A 27,380-nucleotide genomic window follows, 5' to 3' on the forward strand; every position below is an offset into this window, starting at 1 on the left:
AGAAAACACTCAGGTTCTCTAATGGTGTCAGTGGACCAGCTCAATACTTCCTTTAGTCGGAAAGAGCGAGCCAATAGTGCAATGACGGTCGTAACAAACACGCTGGTGGAAGGTATAATGTGACGTCTATCTATCTATCTATCTGTCTGTCTGTCTGTCTGTCTGTCTGTCTGTCTGCTTTCAATATTTTGATCTTCCCCTATTCTCCTTATTCTTTTTGTCACCACAGAGCTTGAAGACTCTCAGAGAAAATGTCCGCCCTGCTGGTATAAGTTTGCCAACACATTCTTGATATGGGAGTGCTGTCCAATCTGGATAAAAATAAAAGAGATTGTCAACCTCATCGTGATGGATCCGTTTGTAGACCTGGCTATTACTATATGCATTGTGCTGAACACAGTCTTCATGGCCATGGAGCATTATCCCATGACAGAGCAATTTGAGGGGGTGCTTTCTGTTGGAAACCTGGTAAGAAGATGGAGACGAATGTCACTGACTGTTTTATATTTTTTTGAAACACCCCGTGCATGACACAGCATTCAAAAAACACGGCGCTTAAGTTATACTTTTTTTGTTGTATTTCACTGCTCTAAGTTTTGCGCTTTAACCACAAAAACCCAAAGGGCTATTCATACAGGATGCATTCTTGTATTGAGACAGCAAAAGTGGAACAGAATGCAGGTGGGTTTTTTTATGGTTTTGCACTACGAGTAGCAGATTATTTTGAGTAATTTTTTTATTTTAATTATATTAAAATTTTTTCGTTTGTCTTTATATGGGGACTTTTATCTCATATACAGTACCAGTCAAAAGTTTGGAAACATTACTATTTTTAATGTTTTTGAAAGAAGTCTCTTATGCTCATCAAGCCTGCAGTTAAAAAAAAACAAAACAAAAAAACCCAGTAATATTATGAAATATTATTACAATTTAAAATAATGGTTCTCTTTTTTAATATACTTTAAAATGTAATTTATTTTTGTGATGCAAAGCTGAATTTTCATCAGCAAGTACTCCAGTCTTTGGTGTCTTATGATCCTTCAGAAATCATTCTAATATGCTGATTTATGATCAATGTTGGAAACAGTTGTGCTGCTTAATATTTTTTTTATAACCTGAGATACTTTTTTCAGGATTATTTGATGAATAAAAAGTTAAAAAGAACTGTATTTATTTAGAATAGAAATCTTTTGTAACAATATACACTACCGTTCAAAAGTTTGGGAACAATAAATATTTTTTTGTAAAGAAATTAGTACTTTAATTCAACAAGGATGCGTTAAATTGATAAAAGGTGATGGTAACGATTTATATTGTTAGAAATGTTTTTATTTTGAATAAATGCTGTTTTTATGAATAAATGCTGTTAACGTTTTACTCATCATTGAATCCTGAAAAAAGTATTCCAAAAAAATATATTAAACAGCACAACTGTTTCCATCATTGATAATAACTGAGTATCAAATCATCATATTAGAATGATTTCTGAAGGATCATAAGACACCAAAGACTGGAGTACTTGCTGATGAAAATTCAGCTTTGCATCACAAAAATAAATTACATTTTAAAATATATTAAAAAAGAGAACCATTATTTTAAATTGTAATAATATTTCATAATATTACTGTTTTTTGTTTTGTTTTTTGTTTTTAACTGCAGGCTTGATGAGCATAAGAGACTTCTTTCAAAAACATTAAAAATAGTAATGTTTCCAAACTTTTGACTGGTACTGTATATATATAGGTTTAATTGATTGGCATATCATGTAATTAATTTGATTGCATTTTTAAATCAATTGACAGCCCTAAATTCAATGGTTTCCTTTCTCAGTCCTAACCATCTTCTCATTTCTGTATTGAGCAGCAACACTGGACCCTGTCCCACATTTCCATTTTAAGTTATGTCTCTGGCAGTGTAGCACTGATGTCTGCTCCTCAGCATATGATGTACCTACATTGAAAATACAGCCTGCATTACACCAATCTTCTGCAATCGTTCCAGTCTCTAGTATCTTCTACAATCCATCCCCTCCTTCTCTGATTCAGTGGTCTCGCAGTGTTTTACATTTTATGTTTACAATACAGAGGAATTGAGAGAGATATGTGTAGGCACTTGTACAGGAAGCAAAACATTAATATTTCAGGCAGCTCTGTGTATTAGTACAGTGATAAACTGTATGGCGAACATGTTTGTGGAAACCTATTCGACAGTTCAGCATATATTTATTGAAATTTTTTAAAGGAAAGTTCAAATCTGGTCTTTGCAATGGTGCATTCCAGTGCATTATAGGTGATAATTATCACAAAATAAACCCCAACATGTTTATATACCTACAATCTAAGTTACTTTTTTTTTCTTCTGTGGACTAGATACTAACATATTTATCTACAATGTCAATCTAACATCAAATTTTCCATCAACATTGTTGTTAAGGTCATCCTAATGACATTTTTCTTTGTCTACTCTTTTTTTTTTATCTCAGGTGTTCACGGGTATCTTTACAGCTGAAATGTTTGCAAAGCTGGTAGCCATGGATCCATACTACTACTTCCAGGAGGGCTGGAATATCTTTGATGGCTTCATTGTGAGCCTGAGTTTGGTGGAGCTGGGGCTGGCCGATGTAGAGGGACTGTCTGTGCTCAGATCCTTCAGATTGGTGCGTTATGAGTGAAGACAAGTCCATGCATATGTTTTTGTTTGATAGATAGTAGTACCAAATTGTATTAGATATGCAAGCATCACTAGTGCCTTGCATTTGAATTCATCCATCTCTATTGTTGTACTGTTTGTTAATATTTATGTAAATATTTAATTGTATATATTAGCATATCAGTTTTTAATGTGGTATCAGATCTGGTATCAACAATAGTGATATTTTATAGGTATTGGTATCAACTACTGACATTTTGGTATGGCATCCATAGTTGTATATACTCTACCATTCAAAAGTTTGGGGTCAGTAAGATTTTTTTTTAATTAATACTTTTATTCAGCAAGGACACATTAAAATGATCAAAAGTGACAGTAAGACATTTTTAAGGCTGCAAAAAAAAAAAAAACTATTACAAATAAATACTGTTCTTTCTATTCAACTTTCTATTAATTAAAAAATGAAAGGTTTCCACAAAATATTAATTAGCACAACTGTTTTCACCACTGATAATGATAAGAAATGTTTCTTCAGGCACCAAATCAGCATATTAGAATCTGAAGAATCATGGGACACTGAAGACTGGACTAATAAATTAGATTGTAATTTTTTTTATAATTGATTTAAATTGTACAAATATTTCACAATATTACTTTTTTAACTATATTTTTGATCAAATAAATGCTGCCTTGGTGAGCATTAAAATGAAAAAAACTCTTTCCGACCCCAAATTTTTGGGTAGTGTACAATGTCTCATATTTTCTTATTCCAAACCTTTTGTGAATCCCAACCTTCTCTCTCATACAGCTGAGGGTGTTTAAGCTGGCTAAATCATGGCCCACTCTGAACATGCTGATAAAGATCATTGGTAACTCTGTGGGAGCTTTGGGAAACCTGACCCTGGTGCTGGCCATCATCGTCTTCATCTTTGCTGTGGTTGGCATGCAGCTGTTTGGGAAGAGCTATAAAGACTGTGTGTGTAAGATTGCAAAGACCTGTGAGCTGCCCCGTTGGCACATGAACGACTTTTTCCACTCCTTTCTTATCGTGTTCCGGGTGCTGTGCGGAGAATGGATTGAGACCATGTGGGACTGTATGGAGGTGGCTGGACAAACAATGTGTCTCACTGTATTCATGATGGTGATGGTCATTGGAAACTTGGTGGTGAGTTTTAAAGTTTCCCATGTTGCAGTTCTTTCAGCTTCTTTGTCACTATTTCCTCCCTCATTGTAAGAAATGTCCTGCAAGCATGTAGGGTATCCTATGTCATTTTGTGGTTCAGAAGGAGTTTGGGCCTCATTGGGGTTTGCACATTGTTGAAATAATGACACATTCATTTTAAAGTCTTCAAAAAAGTGTGCATCCAGGATGCATTGTGGCCACATGAGAGCACATCTTGAGCATGGTTGAACCAAAAAATGACAAAGGGGACAGCCTATGGTCTTGTGGACTTCAAGTCTACAATCAAGTGCAACATATAAAAAGCTAAAGTGTTGATCTTTCTCTTGATCAGGTGCTGAACCTGTTCTTGGCCTTGTTGCTCAGCTCTTTCAGTGCTGATAATCTGGCAGCCACAGATGATGACGGTGAGATGAACAACCTGCAGATTTCAGTGATCCGCATTAAGAAGGGTATCGCTTGGTTCAAAATTCATGTACGTCTATTTATTGCCCACATCCTGAAGAAGAAACCTTTGGAAGACGAAGACAAACCTCTTGATGACATGTATGACAAAAAACTCAACCTCATGGGTAACCACACTGGTGTGGACATTAAATGTGGTGATCTGAATTACCCCAAGAATGGTAATGGCACCACAAGCGGCATTGGTAGCAGCGTAGGAAAGTACATGATTGATGAGGAGCCCATGTCCTTCATACACAACCCCAACCTAACTGTACGGGTTCCCATCGCTGTGGGAGAGTCGGACTTTGAGAACCTCAACACAGAGGACTTCAGCAGTGAGTCGGATGTGGAAAATAGCAAAGATGTGAGTATTCATAGTTACTTTCAAGGAAAGTCAATTCACTTGGCGCCATTATTATATTTACCTCTTGATAGCTATTTCGGACGTGCAAGACCAACTCCTATCTATTTGCTATATATTCAGTCTTTGGTATTACACAGGTTGAAGTGAATGATGAATGGTTGTAATGGCAATAGCAAAAAAAAAATTACAACACCAAAGCAGCATCAGAAGCACCTCTGATACTAGGGGCAGAGGTGGGTCAGAGCTAACATATTGTAATGCTACTTTTAATTCCATACTGGATCTTTATAGAGACTTTTACTAAAAGACATAAAATTATTAGTTATTTTTCATTTACTGTAGGGGAATCTCTTATTAATATTAATATTAATTCTATAATCTCAGAATAAAACTGTATTATTTAGATGTAAATATAATTGTTTAAAAAAATAGAAAAAATAAAATAATTCTGTTCTGATGACGTCATATATTAAAACTAAAGCAGGTGCTGAGGTTATTTAAACATTTTTTTTTTTATTAGGGTGAAGAAAAGCAGTGGAAAATTTTATGTAGCCCATACTGTATTCTTTGAGGAATTGAAAATGGCTTACTACTGCTGCTTACTGTACAGAATTCACAAGGATCATCATTTTGAGTCCATGTTGCTTTTTGCATCATTTTACTTCAGAAAGAGTTGGCTTGTGTATGCTGGAAGAGTCAGACTTTCTCTTCCTGGTACAAAATGATTGTTTAACATTCAGTCGCATCACTTTATATATTTCCTGAGGCCAGAATAGGGCTTTTTGATTAAATGACTTATTTATTAATAAAATGACAAAAGGGGGCTCCTTGATTCAGTAGAGGATGACTTATCAAATAAATATAGATTATTAGGACTGCATTGAATAGTAAAGCAAACTAGTCATTTTTATTTTGTATTTTATACTTTGGGAACTAAATGCATTTTGCTTAAATGTGTATATTTTAATTAATCAAATGATGAGAAACTTTAATTAAAGGAAGTGTGATCAGATTATGACCGTGTGTGTAGATGAAGTCAGTCTCAGTAGTTGATTACGGGCTGCAGATTACAGCAGTATGGGTGGATTAAGGCTTTGCAGGCAGTATAAGAATGTTGAGTTGTGCTATTCCTGTGATTTATTGCCTTGCTGCTTCTGCTGAGTGCTGAGCCACTCAGCCAAAGAATAGATGCAGTCCACCAGATGATGTAATGTTTTTCCTTTGTATGTGTGTGTGTGTGTGTGTGTGTGCTGGCACACGTGCATGTGTGTGCAAGTTTCAATAAAATTAGGTTATTAAAGCTGTTGTATACCCCTCAAAACAAAGAACATAGCTAGCCCCTAAAGGGTATTCAATAGTTTTCTGTTCTATGTATGTATTAGCATGCTACCAGGGAGCAGACTGAACCAAAATAATGTCAGCAGTCACTTGTCATCCAAAATCAAATGTAGTTCAACATGTGTAGCACATACATTTATACTGACTCTCCTGTCATTGTCCTGGTCTCTGTGCAAAGACTGGGTCACCTTGACCCAGTTTAGATGTAACAGATCCAGTACTGCTGAACTACATGTGCTGAACATCTAGCCAGTGGTATTACAGTAGATCATTTTTGTTAGCCAGTCAGAGCAGTGCTGGGTGGGTCTTCATTTCTGATTGGCCAGGCTGGGTCAGGGAGGACTGCAGTGGTGTGGAAGGGTTATTTTATGCCTTTGATGCTTCCGACTGCCGGTGTGTGTATGTGTATTAACATTTAGGGTTTTATAAAACAGCTGTGTCATCTTGGCCTGCAGTGATCAGGGTCAAGCTCTTCCAGTAGGCTTAGGAATGTGTTTGTATGGGTATATATGCAAGTGCCTGTGTTTGCATTCTTATTAAATTATGATACTGTAGGTACTTGCAGTAAGAGAATATGATGACTCCGCACATGGAGTTATATGCCACATTTAAGTTGCTTCCTTTGAATAATATAATATATACATTATATATATTCATATTCATATCATTTAATATTATAACTGTTTGATTATTTATTAGTAATCAGAATAATTATAATAATATAACGATTTATATTATATCATATCATATTTATTATTATTATATTATTTTAAGAAATGAACTATAACTAGGAAATGTTGCTCCTTTTTTCTCAGCATTATTATTTTCTGTTGTAAGAAAGACGTAAATACAACTGTGCTGTACCATAATATGCAACAAAAAGTAAATCAATAGACAACACCTGATTTGCATAAAATACAGCAAAAAGTCATTCATCACTGTCTGATTTGCATATGTAGATGATAGTTTTTAACCTTGTTAATTCAGTTAGTGTTGAGTCAAGGTTAATTGTGTCTTGGGTAGAGTGAATGCTAATTAAGCTAGACACCCAGAAGAACAGTGAAGGTTAGCGCTAGGACACATCTGGCTTCAGTTTATAACTTACTAGTGGGAAAGATTATTGACCCACCGTAACTCAGGTGCTGGTATCAATTTATATTGCATCTTGCATTCAGGGATTTCTGTGGACTAACACAGCAGAAGTTTTCACTAGAGAAAGCATTGATTGGAGTGCTGGATTAGTCAGGATTACACACACACACACAAATAAATTTGTTAATTGAACAACTAAATGAAGACAAACTTTTCCATGGTACAACAGGAATAAAACAAGTTAATTTAAACAAATAATGTGTTGTTGAACCAACTTAATAAATTTAAGTTCCTGTGTCAACTAGCAATAGCACATGTTAATATGCTAAAGACAATTTTGCTTATTATTATATGCAACATTTTGGATGAGCAAGTAAGAAGACACTGGTCTCATTACTGGTAATTAGCACAGTTTTTGCTCATTGAGTGAAGCAAAAAACATCGTAGTCATCATGTAACCACCAACATCCTGAGCACAAGCACCAGTCTTCTATACAATGGTTCTATACAAAACTAAAAAACATAACAGAAACTCTTCTAAATCTCCAACGTAACTGAACATTAAGCACTAACAAGTCTTTATTTTTCCTGAAAAACACATAAAATAACACTTTAATTTCAAAATGTTACTCTCCTAATGCAGTCTGATGCAAAGCACGCTGGGAACTACAGATCCACTGTCCAGTTAATTATGTCAACAAAATGATTCGCATAGTCCCAACACAAAATGATTACGGTAACTTTCATTTAACAGTGGATTTAACATAATCATATTAATTTGTGACAAAATATTTTAAAGAATTAAGTTGATTCAGCACATTTTAAGTTTTTTCATTTGATTTGAGTGAACCTTGTGTTTGACCATCTGAAAAGACTCTTGTTAAAATAAATAGATAAAATAGAAGTAGAAGAATTAATCAAAATAAACAAAATCTATTTTGATATGTGTTTTTTCCCTTTAGCTGGATGACACCAGCTCTTCCGAGGGAAGTACTATTGACATAAAGCCTGATGAAGAGGAAATGGCTGTAGTGGAGGTCGTAGAGGAGTACTTAGACCCAGAGGCCTGCTGGACTGATGGTGAGAAATGCATGTGTGCTTGTTTAAAAGTTAATGTACATCTGACTTTGTTAAATACTTTATGTATGAGTATTTAGTAGGGCTGTCAGTTGAAGAAATACTTTTAATGAATTACAATGAATTAAGAAATGAGAAAAAAAAATCGTGATCATGTAATATATACCGGTATATATAAGCACATACACATACATATCATTGTAGTAAATTAGTTTTACCCTTAGGCAATAAAGCAAGCACTGTGAGTGTCGATATGATGTAAATGTGTATTCAGCATATATGTAATATGTTTTTCAGCCTGTGTGGCACGGTACAAATGTTGTGACGTGCCTATTACTGAGGGCTGGGGGAAGTACTGGTGGTTTCTGAGGAAAACTTGCTACCTCATTGTTGAACACAACTGGTTTGAAACGCTCATCATTTTTATGATTCTTCTCAGCTCTGGAGCTCTGGTGAGGTCACACACATGCACACGCACTATACATTTATTATTTAAATGTAGAAGCTGATATTATTTGCTACTGTTCTCTCAAAAGTGCAAAGATGTAAATCATTTCCACAGATGCTGTACTTTTTGGTATTCTAATCATTTTTGTAAAGTGTTTGAAGCACATATCCTATGTTTTTTTATTATTTAAAAACGGAAATAAATAACTTGAGCAACTCTCTCTTTTTTACTTTTTTTTTTTTTTTAAATGTATGTTTCTATAAAATTACAAAATCAAATAAGGGTTTAAGTTGTATTTAGATGTCTTTTGATAACAGGATAACAATTAATTTAATGTTTAGTTTGACCTTCTGAGGTAATTTTTTGAAGGTTGTTGAAAAAGAATTTGAAAAAAATACTTAAACTCTTAAAACACTCTTAACTTTTATTTTGTTCAAGGCCTTATTTTGTACCTTATTTATTGAAAGTGATTCAAATAACTTCGATGATGCATATTACAGATAAATGAGTTATTTAATCCAGTCTAACAAACAGTGGAGACCTCAGAAATTTGCCAATTCATAACTGCTTTGGGCATTTTTGAAAGTCAGTGATATAGATTTACAAAAGCTGAGATAAAGATTCTCTGAGATGGAAGATATATGGGCACAGTGTAGATTTCTCATCCTTGCACAATGTATATGTGCAAAACTAATGCGCTAGAACAGTAGTGCAGGTAGATTTTAATGTGATTGAGGCTGCATAGCATGCTGTGTGCTATATGATCTATGGAAGTTGCTAATGGCTATCACTATATTGCGCTGAACCGGCCCCTGCACCTCAGCAGTCTGTCTTGGGGCTGCAGTATCTCATGTCTGCTGTTAGGGACCATAGCCAAATGCTGTAGAAAAAGGCCCCACATGCAGAAGATGCTGCTGCCTCTCTCACAGCTGCTTTTAGGGACCATAGCCAAACTCCCACTGAAGTGAACGTGTGAGCTAAAGTAAGTGGGGCTGCAGTGCCACACTTTGGTGATGTCAGGGACTGAAAGTGATTGTGGGAAATTTGCAGATGATATCAATTCATCAAATAAAACAATTATTATTTACCATAACAAAAATTACAAATATGTGAATTAATATTACAAAAAGTAGAGAAATGAAATGAGCATTCAGAAATGATGGCCTAATTAAATGCTGATATTGAAATAAATCCTTTTCTCTGTTTTGTTTCTAAGGCGTTTGAGGATGTATACATTGAACAGAGGAAAACCATCCAGATCATCCTAGAATATGCAGACAGAGTCTTCACATACATCTTCATCCTCGAAATGTTGCTAAAATGGGTGGCCTATGGGTTCGTCAAATACTTCACCAATGCATGGTGCTGGCTGGACTTCTTCATTGTGGATGTAAGTAACTTATAGTATGTCCATAAATCACAACCATTATCCCTTGCAGTGCCTCATCATGTGATGCTCTCACAATTAACTTAATTTTCACACAGTACAGATGGATTATTCTGCAGATGTATGTAGTAGTTTTGATTATTTCATGGTGCATTGTTAGTCATTAGGGCGATTTATATGTTTTCCTATTCTATACCTTTTGGTCGTTGTGGTCTGCTTTGAGGTCAGTGGTCATTATCTTAAAATTAGATTTGATTTAGAATGGGTGCTGCGCCACTTACTTTAATCTGTTTATTAGTCGTGTTTCCAACAGTGCCCATGTCTTGACAGTCTTGATAGGGGCGAGCGGTCCATATAAGCTGCAAATGCTTCATTCCCAAGCCATTCGTGGACTCACTAATTAGTATTAACACTATTCCAAAATGAACAAATTTCCTTGTTTGAGGTGTACCATAAAGCTTACATGATAAAATCTTGGTAATATATATGTAACTGTCATTTATTTATTTGCCAATTCTTCAAATCTGCCAATTACGGAGGGTTTCGTGTAAGCAGATCCACAAACACTCTGTTGTTATGTATCATCATCATCATTGTCCCGCATTCTCATTGGTTTGCTCAAATATGGGGGATTTCTTGCGCAGGGAAAGCTGTCAGCCAATCGCTAGCCCAAGTGGAAAAATGTGCAGTTGCTGTCAGATCTCGATCAACGAAAATCACGTTGTATATGATATAAAACTAAATAGACTATCAAATGGGGGGAAAAAGTCATAACTGATACTATTTTCATAGTATTTCATTTTCTCCACAGCGAAATTTATTTTTTATGAAAATTGTTAAAGACAGTAGTTGTGTAGACCTACTGTAACTATCAGAGGTCATTAATTGATATTCTATGCATTTGTTAAAGACACTAGTGGCGGTGGCACCATAGAGGAATTATTAAAACATAGCATATTTTGCAAATGGCTCTTTCGCGTGCCGTGCCTCCCTCAACTCAAACATCACAATCACAGCTCTTATAGTTGCTTGTGAAGGCATGTCTCAACAGGTAAATGTAGGCTACTTTCCAACATAAAAGGTCCAGAAAAGGTCCAACATATTAAGAATACTTTTAGCTGTTTTGCTATGTGTCATGAGAGTAAGCAACTGAGTAGCTAACACTGTATAGAGCGAATGTGAGAGTCTCGCTTATAATAAACCCATCCAACGTATCTGCAACGGGCACTTTTTTTGACATGACGCACCATCCAGAATACCCTGTTTAAGATATATATGTACTGAAAAATGTTATGGAAAATTGTTTACTGTTGAACAGAAAGGTACAGAAACATTGTTATTAGTTACATTGTTATCTTCTTTTATTTAATTTCAGATATATTATGATGTATTATTATTTCCTTCTTTCACAAAATAAACAGAGTCAGCAAAAAAACTACTCAATGTAAATGTTAGGTATATGAACAAATTGAGCCTGAATTCGTCTGCTCATGAAAACAGAAGAATATTTTACATTTTTAGTCTATTATAAATATTTCAGTTAGTTGAAACCACATAGGAAAATACCACCATTTAATATGACTCATTCATTTTGCTTTTCCATGTCAAAAAATTCAAGCGACAAAATTTAGTGTGAAATCCAGGTTCAAAAACCAGCAAATCACCAAAATTCATGGATTTATTAATTAATTTGAATCAATCATTAATCTTCGTAGAATGTTACATATGCAATTCACTTTGAAAGGGTGATTTTATCGGAAGCAGGAATTTCCTTGCTTTTAAAAAAAAGAAAAAAAAGAAAAAGCTATCTACAGTAGATATATACGAGCCATATTTTTGTAAATAAGGCTTCAAAAATTGGTCATTTGGAAATGGCTGATATAAGACATCAACATGTTTACATACATAGCCTGTTTTGGTATGCAGCAATTTGGCAGGGCCAAATCTGTGTTCTATGTGGATGAAAGTCCTAAACGCAAGTGTTTCCAATTGCTAGTTATTGTCCCTGACAGGTACTGTAACCTTGTCTCTCTATAGTGCTGATGGACACAGAGGGCCTGAGGGGGCATAAGAGGGCCAGGAATTGAGGGTCCAGGGTAAGGTCTCTGTTAGGACTCTCTTGTTCTTTTACAGGAGTTCCTCTCTCTTTGCCTCCTTACTCTCCCAAACTGCCCTGTTACCCTAATGACTCTCAAATGGTCTCGTCTGTACAGTACACGGTTGGTGTTTGTACGTATTGTGTGTATTTTGTGTGTACAAAGTACAGTGAATGTGCTTCTAAGTTTGTGCACACCTCTTCTCTATATGTGTCCCTTCACCTCTGTTTTTTGTGTTTCTCAACCACAAGTTTCCTTCCAGGTTTGCTGTAAGCTGCTTTTCAAGCTTCGTCTGCCTGCGATATCAAAAATGAATCGCACAATAAGATCAAAAGTGCAAACATTTGGGTCGCCCAACATACAGTACCTATGACTGGTTAACCCCATGTTTAACCTGAATCTCTCTCCTTCTTTCTCTCTCTGTTGTTGAATACACATATATGCATACATACATGAGCAAACCCTTCTATATGTATGTATATATCTGTTTACTGCCTCTCCAGCTCAGTGTCAAAGTAGGGTCCTCTCTCTTTCTCCCCTTGACTCTAACACTTTGGCCCATCTCTTTCTCTCTTCCTCCCTTCCTCTTTCTCTCTTTGTATAGGTGTCTATAGTCAGCCTTATAGCTAATGCGCTGGGCTACTCAGACTTGGGCCCCATAAAGTCCCTGAGGACTTTGAGGGCTCTCAGGCCCCTGAGAGCCTTGTCCCGGTTTGAGGGCATGAGGGTAAGATCCAGGGCTGCCTTATGCATGCCAGTCACTCTGTGAGAACACGACTGCATGCTGAAAACCACCATTGTGCAGAAAGCAAAATCACAGCTAAAGAAGAATAAGCAAACCTACCAGGATTCTGGAAATCCACATGACATTGTTTTGGCTAAACCTATCCTTCAAGTGCATGTATTTGAAAACTCTCCGCATGGAAAACCTTTTCAACATTGCGTCATGATGCAGCTGAAATATGAAGATTTAGCTTCCTTTTATTGATTTGTTTGATGTCTGGAAGAATAATGAAATTCATTTTCCATTCAACTGACATAGAAAATAATCTTATAGCAACTTTTGGGGAAACTTATGGTTTTTAGTGAGAGAGGATATTATATGAAGCTGCCTCATCACAACCATTTTTTTCTGTTTTTTAATTGGGCTAAGATCGCTACCATTCATGCAACATTAGTCAAAGGCCTTTTTGTGATGTTTCAAACATCCAAATGCCTTAATGGTTCATTGTTTCTCTCAAAGTACCTCTGTCATTTGCTCAAGTCGTCCTCCAGCCTGAACCCCAGTTCCCATGCTCTGTCTTCACCATGCTCTTTTTTGCAACCCAATACTTATCCATCCATTCCTGCATCCTTACTCCAGTCATTAGCAAATACTGTGGGGAAAAAAGACACAGCTTTCCTTTTTCTCAGAATGTGTCATTTATAATGTATTCTGATTAAGCAAAGACCTTTGCCGGTAGGTCCAGATGACCATATTTTAGGGTTAAATATCAAGAACATGAGCCAGATCGTTTGATCTAACAGCGAGTCAGCATGGTTAATATTAATCCATTAATCTCATTGGATTTGTATCCATCAGTTTTCCTCTCTTAGGAGTTTTGTGTAACAAACCTGTTTTTCATTTATGTCAAATGATTTTGTCAGTCCTTTAAGCCAAACTTTAAGGATTAGACAGTAGAATGGTTTCTTAATTGTTCATTAATCAGTGAAATTTAGAATTTGCATTAGATTTAAAACTAGATTATTGTAGCCTAATCTGGGTTTTTTTTTGTCACTCAAGTACTGAATTACTGTTCTTTGTATCCACTCAGTTGTTCATAATCTGGTTTCATCTCTTTGCATCGCATATCATGAAGAATGCATGTTCTTGAAGGTGTAAGCAGAAAGTCATGTTCCCCTCCGTGGTTCTGTCGTAGCTAATCTCTGAGATTGCATAACCACCTCATTGGCATCCTTTTGATAGATTCATACACTTTGAAAAACAACAATAAATTTAAGTTGCACTCATTTATGAAGGCCTGAACTGATCTTTGAGGACCCTGATTTGTGTAAGGATCACTAATTAATAGGTTTGGAAAACGAAAATCGATTCCAATTCTAGATTCGGATACCTAAAGGTCAGGAATCTGATATTTGTAATAAAATTAAAATTTCGATTCCGCTTGTCCATTGCTGTGTGCAAATTCTAATGTGATTTCAAACCGTTTTCAAGCTCAAGAAGATGAGAAAGAGAACTCAATTCGGCATTCGCACCGAAAGCTGTTTTCTTTGCGCACACATTCTAAGCATACACACAGAGAGAAGCCTCTCATATAGTGCCCAATACTAAATTGAGTTCTTGTGCGTGTCTTCTTGCTCTTGAATGCATAAATACACACAAAATTCTGTCAAAATATCCTCGTAAACACTTTTTTTTTTGTCTTAATTGAACGTAAACAGTTGAGAAAGAAAAAGCATGTGTAACAGTATATTGGATCCTGCATGAGGTCTTAAAGTGACAGCAGCCAAATAAATCTTCTGCAGACTGTGTCATTAACATTAATCAAAGAAAAAGAAAATCACTCTGTGATCTTGACTGAATGACTTTTGGAACTCTTATAAGGATTAATCTATATTTTATTTATTTAAAAGGAAACTATACAGTGTTATTCTACATTTGATTACAATTTCTGTACCTGAACTTTGTTCAGTTGTATTTATTTGTTCTTATTTTATTACTGTTTACTTGTCTTTAATAATGTTTGAAATGTATATTGTTTAGTCTAGTTGTTTTTGCTGTGGTATTTTTATTAAAACCATAAGAAACTGTTATTGTTCTTTAGGCTGCTGATTTTTTGTTGGCTGCTGATTTTTGTGCATGGAAATCAGCTACAACAAAACGTTTTGCCAAAAGACACAGAATAAATATATTTGATATAAATGTTTGACTAAATGCTTTTACCTTACTGGAAATTGAAACCGGGAATCGATAAGAATTGGAATCAATAAGCAGAGGCGGAATCGGAATCACTAAAATTCAAACGATACCCAACCCTACTAATTAATAAGTTAGTAAAAATCATTGACAGGATTAACTAACTATGTGGTGGTGGGGGGGGCATGGCTGTTGCTAGGATTGACGCCCTGCATGCACTGTTACTGGCTGAACATTTTGACATCACGTAACCAGTGTGCTGACATCTCAGCTTTTCTGTGTACCATAAATGAGAGGTGATTGGGAGGGTGGGAGTCTTCCTCTACAACAGTGTTTTTTAATCCTGGTCCTGGGCTCTGAACATTTTGTATATCTCTCTTATCTGACCCATCTGACACTGGACCAGGATTGAAAACCACTGCTCTACAATGTCTACCTTTACATTTCAACCACAAATGGGATGGGTAGTTTTCTCTTAATATCTGGGTTCTTTCATGACACTAAGCAGTATACTGGTATGGCAAGAGAGAAAAAATGTTTGGCTGTTATGTATATATGAGCAATAATAATTCAAAAGTGGCAATGGTCTACAATTTTAATTCCACATGTCCTCAGGATACCAGCATTGTTTTGCTTCTGCTTGTTTCTTACTACTTGACTCACCATTGTCAAGCATGAAATTGCTACCCATTCATATTTTTGAAAACTCAAATTACTTAGTAGAATTCTGGATTCTTTAGATATTATAGCATTTATAATAATACTTCCATCCAATCATCTGAATGGGTAGGAATATTGACTTATTGGCAAATAAGGCAGCAAGTTAGTCGTGATAAGCAAATAAGCAAAGCATGTGATATTCAGCATGCAACTGAGAAAAATCAGTGCTGCTACCCTGCAAAAAAAGAAAGAAAAAAACAGTTAAAATTTCACTTTAAATAAAACATTTAATCAAACACTAACAGTAAGAGTTGTATTGCATTTTGTACGTATAACCATTGCCATTTTAATGATCACTTTGTAGTTGTTTTTAACCTATAGCTTTAATATATATATTTGGGGGATCAAGCCATACCATTTTACATCTTAGTGCTGTCATCTTTAGAATCTACATTAATTTATAATATATTTGTGTATTTATCTCCATGCTCTTTAACAAAAAAAATCTAATTTAACCTTTGAGTAATTCATTTTTAAGAGGTCAAAAACTTAGGAGTAAATCTTAGGTATAATCACCTCTACCGCCTTAACCTTTTCGCAAACTTATATTAGTGATACTATATTTGCATGTATATACATGCATTGATAATACTGATCAACAAATGCCTATATAATACTATTTATTTGTTGTTACTGAACAACAAAAACTAGATATTGTTCCAAAAGAGATACGTTTACCTTTTTGAGTTTGACTAAACGTGTAGAGGCCTTTGTAGTAGAGGAAAATTGGATTGCTTTCAAAAGAGCTTGGAGATATCCACATTCCATGTTTAACATCTGAACATCAGAATAGCTCAATTTTGCTCTAACTTTCTCTTTCCTTATCTCTCCTTTTCTTTTTTTTTATTTCTCCCTCTCAAACACTGAAATCCATCCCCCCTTCATTGCCCACTTCCCCCAATCTGTTTTTTCCCCTCTGTAGGTTGTCGTTAATGCTTTAGTGGGTGCCATTCCCTCCATTATGAATGTGCTGTTGGTGTGTTTGATCTTCTGGCTGATCTTCAGTATTATGGGTGTCAACCTGTTTGCTGGGAAGTACTATTACTGCTTCAATGACACTTCAGGGGAGTATTTTAAACCTGAAATTGTCGACAACAAGACAGAATGCTTTGCTCTCATCAATAGTAACAACACAGAAGTTCGCTGGAAGAACGTGAAGATCAACTTTGATAATGTAGGCGCAGGTTACCTGGCACTCTTGCAAGTGGTAAGCCATTGTCTTTAACCACACACATCTTTTGTGTGTCAGTTGTTTGAATATCATGATCCAAGTTCTTGCTCAGGGAACACAAGTCTCTTAATCTGCTCAAATACAGGGGTTGGACAATGAAACTAAAACACTGGCCAATATAGTGTTGAAGGTTTCATGCCTATATACATGTGGCCTTGGTTGAATTAGCAAAGCAATAGCACAACTGTATATCAAATATTGCAATCCACACAACATAATTTGAGACATATCTGAGTTCAAAAGAGGACAAATTGTTGTTGCATATCACGCTGGCTCATCTGTGACCAGGACAGCAAGTCTTTGTGGTGTATCGCGAGCTATGGTGTCCAGGGTAATGTCAGCATACCATCACGAAGGACGAACCACATCCAACAGGAGTAAGACGCAAAAGGAAGCTGTCTGAAAGGGATGTTTAGGTACCAACTCAGATTGTATCCAAAAAACAAAACCACAGCTGCCCAACTAACTGAAGAATTAAGTGATGTTCATTAAGTTAATTGAAGTGATTAAGCATCAGTGATGTTTGGGCTGCAATATCATGGCATTTCCTTCTGTGCTTGATGGGGGCGTCACTTCCAAGAACTACCGAACCATTCTGGAGGACCATGTGCACCTAACGTTTCAAACATTGTACCCAGAACCGGAAGGAGGTGCCATGTATCAGCATGATAATGCACCATACACACAGCAAGACTTGTGACAGAATGGTTTGATGAACATGAAAGTGAAGTCCCATGGCCTGCACAGCATTTTTGAGCCACTTTGGGGTATTTTGGAGGAGCATGTCATAAAACGTTTTCCTCCACCAACATCACATAGTGACCCACTGTTCTGGAAGTGGAATGGCTCAAAATCCCTCTGGCCACTGTAGAGGACTTGAATTGATGCTGTATTGGCCACAAAAGCCAATACCATACTAAAACCAGGGGTTTCGGTTTCATTGTCCAACTCCCTGTACATAAACTCTTAAGCATAAAACAATCATAAAGAACATTCATTTCTGCTGCTGTGCATGGCTTTGAGTTTGTTTTTTCTCCATGTGACCTAGGCCACATTCAAAGGCTGGATGGACATCATGTATGCTGCTGTGGATTCCAGAAAGGTGCAGATGTTTTATAGTTACACACTATATCAGCTCTATATTTCTTTATAGTTTGACACTACTGCCTTAGTTCAAGCGAGTCACTTTTTGCATATTGTTGCTTGCAGGTTGAGGACCAGCCCATCTATGAGGACAACATCTACATGTATATTTATTTTGTCATCTTCATAATCTTCGGCTCCTTCTTCACTCTAAATCTCTTCATTGGTGTCATCATTGACAACTTTAACCAACAGAAGAAAAAGATAAGTGTTCAGTCTCTTTTTCACCTCTACAAAGCTGACTTCACCCGAGTATCTTCTCTATTCTTTGCACTTTCGCTCTTTGGGCCCTATCTTACATCCGGCGCAATGCAGCGCCAAGCGCAACGCAAGTGTTTTTTGCTAGTTTCAGTCCGACGCAGTTATAATTTTCACGTCCTGCGGCACGTTGTTTAAATAGCAAATGCATTTGCGCCCATTTGTGCGGCGCGGTCTGAAAACGAGGTGTGTTCTGGCGCATTGTTGGCACGTTGCTATTTTGAGGCAACAGAAATAGACTGCGCCATTGACCAACTGAAACCTGGTCTAAAGTCAATAGCGCAATATTTTTTTGGTTATTTAATGAGCGCATTAGTAATGTGCACCTATAGGCGGATCCACAATGTGCGTACACTCTGCTTATTGTCCTGTAGATGTTCTGCTTGCGCACTTTTACCTTGCGCACAAGCAGTTCCGTTTGCGCTCTGGAGACGCGTTCGGTCTTTCCACTATCAAATTTTGCCACATAAATAGCGAATCTGCCATGGCACGAGTGCAACTGGCATTTAAAGGGAATGGGAGATGAGACTCTGATTGGTTTAACGTACGTAAATCCCAAAACACACCCATTACTCATTATGAGAACAGGGAAAACCCTTTTAGGCCATGCGCCGACCATTTTTCCCGTTGTTAAACTAGCAAAAGTGGATTCGGACACGCCCTAAGTGAACTTGCGCCGTGCGCTTTAGACCATGTGCTTAGATCGTTAAAATAAGGCCCTTTCTCTCTGTATTCCAAGTTATCTCCTATTCTGTCCATATTTTTCTAAGACATGCTTTCAGTTAAGTGCTAAATGGTGAAAACTCATAAATAACAGCCTTAGGCCAGATTTGACTAAACAGTGCAAATTAGCATGGGAGCGCAATTTCCCCAAAAAGTGCAGATTGGAGTGCAGAGTTCTGTTAAAGTTTAAAATGAAACAACACAAGCCAGGTCATTTCCATAATGACCAACACAATCTACGAAGAGAAGCACAAATTAGCATCTGGTTTAAGACATGCTTTTTTGGCCGTTAAATAATGGCGCAAATACCAGTAAATTGACTGGTGCAAACCTTACACTGCGTCTGAAAGGGAAACTCCTACAAATGCATATGTAATAAGGTCAGCTGCAAAAATAACCCTGTTCACACCTTTTTAGCACTCATTTTTACTGCGTGTCTTTAGTAAATCCTGACAGTAGTTTTTTAACGCCAAAAGAGGGTTTGCGCTGGCACAAACTGTTAGTAAATCTGGCCCTTAGTATTTTATGCTGTGGGTCTGTATGGACATGTACCCCATTTGAGCACATATGGTTCAGTAAGATTATCAGGTTGTAATCAGTCTTCTTTTGTCCCTATACTTTGGAGGTCAGGATATCTTCATGACAGAAGAACAGAAAAAATACTACAATGCCATGAAGAAACTGGGATCAAAGAAGCCACAGAAACCTATTCCTAGACCACTGGTAAGCATTTAGATCTGGGAATAATTTGTATAAAAATAATAATAATAATTTGTGATAAAAGTTAAAACAGACAATTTAATTCAAAATTGACTTATTCCTAAACCACTGCATCCAATTAGTATGACAGAACACTGTTCTTTACTTTATCTGTGTCAGTGCTACTTAAAAAAACAAGTTCATTGGCTACTCCCATGAACTGTCCAGTGACCGACTATAAAAAAGCATTTGGCAAAAGGATAAAGAAAATGTTCAATGTAAATGTTTTTAAAAATGCAATTTAAACATTGCTTTAAAAATGTGTTACTTTTGTTTCACAAGTTTTAATTTGTATTTGCCTGTCATCAATTATTTTTATAAATGCATTTTTTTATTTGTTATATTTAACTATATTTTTAACAATTAATTAAACAGTTTTAAATGTTTTTTATTTTGTCAGTTTACATTTTCTTATTTACATTTGTTATTGACAACTGATTTCTTCATTTTAATTTTAAGTAACATTCCTAGTCCCCCGTACTAATCCTCCTTTCTTCTGTATTTCTCTTCTACTTTTCCTTTTCTTACAGAACCCAGTCCAGGGGATGGTATTTGACTTTGTCACTCAGCAGGCCTTTGACATTTCCATCATGATACTCATCTGTCTTAACATGGTAACCATGATGGTGGAAACAGATGATCAGTCCCCTGAGACAGAGAACATCTTATACTGGGTAAACTTCATATTTATTGTGGCCTTCACTGGAGAATTTGTCCTGAAACTCTTTGCTCTGCGACACTACTATTTCACCAATGGTTGGAACGTCTTTGACTGTGTTGTCGTCATTCTGTCCATTGTGGGTGAGTGCTGTTTCCAAATGTTATTTTTCTATTTTTCTTGACATATCCTTTCGCATTCTTTGAGCTATGGACAATTTTGTAATTTGCTTTTGCTTCGTTTTTCAGGTATGTTCCTGGCAGACATCATTGAGAAGTACTTTGTGTCACCAACTTTGTTCAGGGTAATCCGTCTGGCTCGAATTGGCCGCATCCTCCGTCTAATCAAAGGAGCTAAGGGCATCCGGACATTACTGTTTGCTTTGATGATGTCACTTCCTGCACTGTTCAACATCGGCCTGTTGCTTTTCCTAGTCATGTTCATTTTCTCTATCTTTGGCATGTCTAACTTTGCCTACGTGAAACGAGAAGTAGGAATTGATGACATGTATAACTTTGAAACCTTTGGCAACAGCATGATCTGTCTATTCATGATCACCACATCAGCTGGTTGGGATGGCCTCTTGGCTCCTATCTTGAACTATCCGCCTGATTGCGACCCAAACAAGGAGAACCCAGGAACCACAGTTAAGGGCAACTGTGGCAATCCCTCAGTGGGAATCTTCTTCTTTGTAATGTACATTATTGTCTCCTTCCTGATTGTGGTGAACATGTACATCGCTATCATCTTGGAGAACTTCAGTGTTGCCACTGAGGAGAGTGCTGATCCACTGTGCGAAGATGACTTTGAGTCCTTCTATGAAATCTGGGAGAAATTCGACCCCGATGCTTCGCAGTTCATCACCTTTGCCAAGCTGCCAGACTTTGCGGATACATTAGAACATCCTCTCCGTGTGCCAAAGCCAAACATCATCGAGCTGATCGCCATGGACATGCCCATGGTGAGTGGCGACCGCATTCACTGCTTGGACATTCTGTTTGCCTTTACTAAGCGTGTGCTAGGCGACAGCGGCGACCTGGATATGATGCGACAGCAAATGGAGGAGCGCTTTGTGGCGGCAAATCCTTCCAAGGTGTCGTACGAGCCCATCACCACCACGCTGCGTCGTAAGCAGGAGGAGGTGTCAGCTGTCATGATCCAGAGGGCATACCGTGGCCACCTGGCGCGCAGAGGCTTCATCTGCAAACGCCGACCTGCCAACAACAAACTGGAGAACGGAGGGGCCAATCAGGAAAAGAAAGAGGGCACACCTTCCACTGCATCCCTGCCATCCTATGACAGTGTAACCAAGCCCGAGAAGGAGAAGCAGGACGACAACAACGAAGGCAAGGCCCGCAAGGAGAAAGGCCGAAACCAAAAAGACGTCAGGGAATCCAAGTGTTAAGACTGCTGCGATAAAACTCATGGACAGTGATAATGATCATGACGATATTATAACAAAAACTGTCATTTCAAGCGAATGGAAACCCTGATTAAACTATACAGATGTACAGATTAATTTCATTTAAGGGGAAAAAACAAAGCCGAAGTAACACGACAAAAAATTGTTTACAAACGTCACTGGTGTATCGAGGCAAAGAAAAGTGTTGGGGTTCCTCAAAGCTTGAAAAACTCTTTACAAGTTAAACCAAACATAATCAGCTTCCTGTGTGACACTGTTGCATCAAGACTTGATTTAAACAGAATCAAATACGAACTTAAAAAGACCGATACTTGATCAAGTGTATTTTAGAGGGCTATATCGCGCTTCAGTATGGAACTCTTCACCGAGCAGGAATGTGATAATCCAAGGAAATCTAGGATCGAATCCCATGCTTCTGAACTGCGTCGGCGAACTTTCCATGCAGAAAACAAACACTCATTCATGAAAGAAGCGGCTTCCCGAAGTGGATTGCGAAGGAGTCTGCACCGTTTCATTTCACATGTGTAAGAACTCAACGTTACCGTGAGAGTGAGCAGGATAGACATGAGTGTGGAACAAAACTAAGAGTCTGGCTGATTCCAACGGTCTCTTTGCGTTTGTTAGTGTCGAATATATTTTACATGGTCTTTACATTATTTGAGCGGCAAAAAAGGAGAAATGGGAGGAAAAAAATGAATTAACATTTAACATTTTGCCCATGTCACCCTCAGTAACTGTGTCATGATAACTTTGTTATACCTGCATCAAAAGGCTTTTTCTACATGGGCTTTCACACCGATAGGACCGGGGGCAATAACCAGGGGCCCCCAATACACATCTCCAAATGAATAATAAATTATTGTGCTTGTTCAATGCATAGAAATGACTTGCATGATGGCATGTTTTGATCAGAAATTTTGCATGAGTAATCATAGTCCACAAAACACTAATACAGACCACCACAGTGGCTTGACGATGTTTTAGGCTGTCCACTGGTTAAATTTATGACCAGAAATCAAATTTCTTTTGATACTGAGAAACCCGAATTGGGCCTAAGATGCTAGACTGCATCTTCTCCTCTACTTAACATTATGAAATAGATTATCAAACATTAGGACAGAATTTGGGATTGGCTTCAGATGGTGCAAAATGCCTGTGACTAATCAGTGGCTAACGTACATTGAAACAAAGACTAGCATTGTGGCACATTATTGGAGAGGAAGGATACAAGGGACATCCCATTTTTTTTGCTGCTCAGGAGATAATGAATGGGACAACTAAATGTGTTGGAATGTGTGTGAATGGAGACTGGAGGAAAATGATACAAAAATAACACTGTAATTCCTAAAGCTTCTAATTTTATTTGTATGCAGCAATATTGCTTACCTCACCTACAGCACTACCTGCGCTGCGGGTCATATGGTAGGTGGGTCCAGGGAGGGGCAAGAGGGTGGGGTGGGGGTCAAAGTTTTGGGCATTATTAGGGGTGTAGCAAGTTGGTTGGCATTTTTAATCCTCATCAGGGGTTAGATGAGAAGATCTATAACTGTTTTGAGAAAGTGGCAGTTTTTTTATTTTAGAAAAATAGAATTATGATACTTTTTCATTTGATTTTTACATGCTATATTACTTTAAAGAGCTCTGCAGCGTGTCTACGTCTAGTCTCGTCACGGTTTGTCCCTCGAGGATCAGCCGGACATTTTTATCCGTGTATAAAGCCATCACATCTTCAGCAATGGTTTGATTGTAGCCAAGACAACAGGACAGGACTTGAGAGAGACAGCGGGATGTTTGGGCAGTCACAGCTGTTTAAGGAGAAGCCAAAGATGTTTGTCTGATTATTCGGTGTGTGCAATTTGTGTCTGGAAGTTTCTGGAATGTCTCAGGAGTGGAGCGATCCTCTCCTGCTTAACACTTTCAGACAGACTGATGCTTGTTGACTTTCCCCATTTTTCTCAGGATACAACACAGATGTATCATGTGACTCTGATGTGATCAATAAGGGCCTTCAGTAGGTCGCGAGAATGTTTGTAATATGGGGTGGAGCTAAAGCAGGAGCGCTCCCACCACATTGAACTCTCATGTAGAGAGAAGAGCAGGGCTATCTGACACAGAGCCGAGCTTCAGAGATTTCAGGCCGTAATAAAAGTGTTGTTGTGGCATTGACGGTGAGATGAGCTCCAGACTGATAATACTGAGGGCCTTGGTTTTAAATGTGCAGTTATTCGACCCCTGGTCAGCCTTGTTTTTCATCAGTAGACCACCACACTAATGCCAAATAACCATTAGGCACTGGTCCCACAGCAGCTTACTGTGAGCCGGGCAACTCCACACATCAGTGCAACGACATGTTCAGTTTCTGTTAGTGATGTCAGCGGTTTTCCCTTACCTTTCATCTGGTGTTGATGGTCCAGTTGCTGCATGCGAGGGTGTTGACCTGAACCAAAACAAACAAAAACAAACAAACAAAAAAACTGCTCAGCAAAGCTCAGCCATTCTCATTTATGCAGCCATGCAGGCTCAACTGTATAAACAACAACACAATGAGCAAATAACAGATCATACACTCATTTAAAAACAAAAATGAATGAAAAATCAGTAAAAAAATATATTGTACAGTATAGGCTATGTTGTAAGCAGCACAAAATGCTGAAAAGTTAAGAATGAACTTTTTAAGAGACTATAAATAATGTAATATATAATTTTATTTTAACAGCATGCATAGTTTTTTGTAAATACAGAAATACTATAAAAAAAACTACTGCTATTATTCTAATACTGAAAAATGATTATAACCTTGATAGAATGGCTTCACTCATTGCCCTGGTCTCACTAGGTAGACTGTGACATTTGTTAGAAGGTGTAGATTTTTTGACACACTTTTCACATTAAAGAGGGGAATCCAATATATGTTAAATGCAAAAAGTATATATAAATCTATACATCAATCAAGACATATATAGAGCTATACAACATATGTATCTATGTATACATGTATATGTACATATGTGTATATATATGCACACATATACATATGTAAGTATATATGATATGAGAGCACTGTCCTCCTCTGTGTTGACCTCTGCTTGGAGTGGAGAGGAAGCACTACTGGCTGTCATTTTCTCGCGTTCTTCTTTCTTTCGTGCAATACATTCGGTGAACGACCAAAACTCTGACCTGGCCCACACAGTGTGCGCTTGTGTGTGTGTTTGAGACGTTTGGGTTTGAGCGAGTGATGTCTGTGTGCGTGCGCGGGTCTAGCTTTCGATGCACGATGATGTACTGGCTGCTCGCTATGGCTTATGTCGCCCGTTTTTGGGAGGGGAATGCACTACCAGCAATTCATTTACACCCTGTGTGAATACATCCTACCATCTCCAACTCACATACTACGTACATATGCACTGGACGCCACATGTTCTTCCCCTATAAACCCTGTTTTCATCTTCCGGCTTAATCGGCAAATGCCATGATATTTCAGTCCGCGTCTGAGAAAGCGGGTATGTGTGTGTGAGTGTGCGTGCGTGTGGGGTGGGGTTGGAGGGGACGAAGTGTGTGTGTGTGTGTGGCCGTTTGGTCACTTTAAATGTGTGTGATGCAGCTTGACTTAAGCTTAGCTTGTTCTTCATCTCTTAGATACACGGCAATGCAATTTGCAGTCTTAGGTTTGGTTAGGCTTTATATTATGCTTTTCTTGTCTTTGTATGTTTGTTTAAGGTGCCTTTTGCTGCCAAATTTGTTTGTCAAAAATGTAGATGATGTTGCATAAAATTCTCCTAAACAAGTGGAGCTTGTTTCAAATGAGCACTGGGAGAAAGAACTGAACTAAAGAATGTCTGTGACATCTATTAAAAAGCAAAAAAATTACAAAATAATAAAAATGAACAAAAAAAATACAAAATACAACAATAAAAAAAAAAAAAAATTACAAAAAGAGGAAAAAAAGAAAAGAAAAAAGAAAACTTAACTGGCATCAGCCTGACTTCATCATCAGAGATTGTCAAATAGCATGGGGTGGGAAATGGAGTGTGTTGGTCACTCGATTAATCTCTTAAAGGTTGAGTCTGTTGAAAGAGAAACAGTTTGCCTTCTGTGCTCAGCTTATGTTAATTTTCAGCCACTTCTTTTTATTTTTCTATAAATACTGATTTCTGTCTATTATTTTGTAGCATGACTGAGATGCTATTTCCTTCATTTGCTGAAAATAATTCCAAGTGGTTTTTGGTTCATAAAGTTGTTCTTATCTCTTGCCACTGATGTTGGAGAGGAGAGGGTGTGTTGCACAACCACTTGACTTAGTGAGAATCAGTGAAAGATTGTCTTCATTTGAGCACGAAACCTTTTCCAAACAATAAAGCAGCCTTCCAGTTATCCCTGAGTGCGTGTGTTTTTTTTTCTTTTTCTTTCTTCTGTTAATAATGTTGAACAGTGTACAGTATATAATTTAGGAGGGTGAAAGAGCACTCGCTACGGCTTTTCACATTTAAAATAGTTAACATTCTAAACCCTGAGTTATGTTTCAGTCTTTAACATGGGGTTGGAATTTATGTATTCAGATTTATATAAGGTCTATATATGAAGAGTTCAGATGCAAAAGCCTCTAAGTGCCATCTGAAATTTTCCTCTAGAATGATCATTTTTATCAAGCTCGTATATTTAAGTTCAGTAATTTCACTTAAATGACTATGAATAGGTTATTTTCATTGCCATTTAAGTGAAATTGCTGAACTTAAATATACAAGCTTGATAAAAATTATCATTCTAGAAGAAAATTTCAGATGGCACTTAGAGGCTTTTGCATCTAAACTCTTCATATACTGCACATGCCACATTCATAAACTGAGGCCTGGTTTCAGAGACAGGGCTTAGATTAAAGCCAGGATTAGGCCTTAGTTCATTTAGGGCATTTATAGCTTTTATAAGCGTGCCTTAGAAGAAAACAATACTGGTGTGCATCTTGAGACAAAACAATGTCACCGACATATTTTAAGATATCTCAGTGCAAGTTGCTTTCAGTTAAAACAGCTCAAACATGCATTTTACTCTGTAAGTAGCTTAAGCCTTGTCTGTGAAACCGGGGGTAAAGTAGAATAACTGGCTGTAGCATTGTTTTTCAGTGAAACAAGTATGTGAACTTAGCATGTTTCCTAAATATCTGCAAACAAATGGTATTTTTATGCTTTAGTACAGTCAAAAAATTACATACAACAACTTTAACAGTTGAGCCCATGCCTCCATTGCTAAATCCAAAACGTCACTTTAGAACTAGCAACAAAGGAACGCTGAGTTGGTTGAGGACTGACATGACTGGTACTGACTGGTTCATCTGACAAAACATCAAACACCTCCAACACCATCTTGCTCCTCCTCTAAAGAATGAGAAATATGTAACCAATTGAAATTATACTTAATGTGTAGATGAAATCGTAACATCAAATTAAAGATGCACAATTATAAACTTGGATTAGGC

The 27,380-nt window shown here is 37.3% G+C and overlaps 1 protein-coding gene across 1 annotated transcript; it reads left to right on the top strand.

The window, feature by feature from the left end:
* The first annotated feature begins 6 nt into the window (after window positions 1-6).
* On the top strand, window positions 7-26,281 carry LOC311092621 (sodium channel protein type 8 subunit alpha-like). The gene is made up of 15 exons (XM_084129473.1): window positions 7-112; window positions 230-468; window positions 2,483-2,656; window positions 3,458-3,814; window positions 4,164-4,640; window positions 8,033-8,150; window positions 8,445-8,599; window positions 9,812-9,985; window positions 12,683-12,805; window positions 16,638-16,922; window positions 17,995-18,048; window positions 18,156-18,293; window positions 19,689-19,793; window positions 20,360-20,630; window positions 20,736-26,281. Exons 1-15 carry the CDS (start codon window positions 22-24, stop codon window positions 21,890-21,892), a joined length of 3,918 nt encoding a protein of 1,305 aa, XP_083985599.1. The 5' UTR covers window positions 7-21; the 3' UTR covers window positions 21,893-26,281.
* The last annotated feature ends 1,099 nt before the right edge of the window (window positions 26,282-27,380 follow it).

The sequence above is a fragment of the Abramis brama genome, assembly GCF_963993115.1.
Source record: "Abramis brama genome assembly, chromosome: 11".
Classification (NCBI taxonomy): domain Eukaryota; kingdom Metazoa; phylum Chordata; class Actinopteri; order Cypriniformes; family Leuciscidae; genus Abramis; species Abramis brama.

Coding starts and splice junctions, on each gene's coding strand:
- LOC311092621 (XM_084129473.1), top strand. CDS start 22: ATGGTGTCAGTGGACCAGCTCAATACTTCCTTTAGTCGGAAAGAGCGA. Junction 19,794..20,359: donor AACCTATTCCTAGACCACTG/GTAAGCATTTAG, acceptor CTTTTCTTACAG/AACCCAGTCCAGGGGATGGT. Junction 20,631..20,735: donor CGTCATTCTGTCCATTGTGG/GTGAGTGCTGTT, acceptor TTCGTTTTTCAG/GTATGTTCCTGGCAGACATC.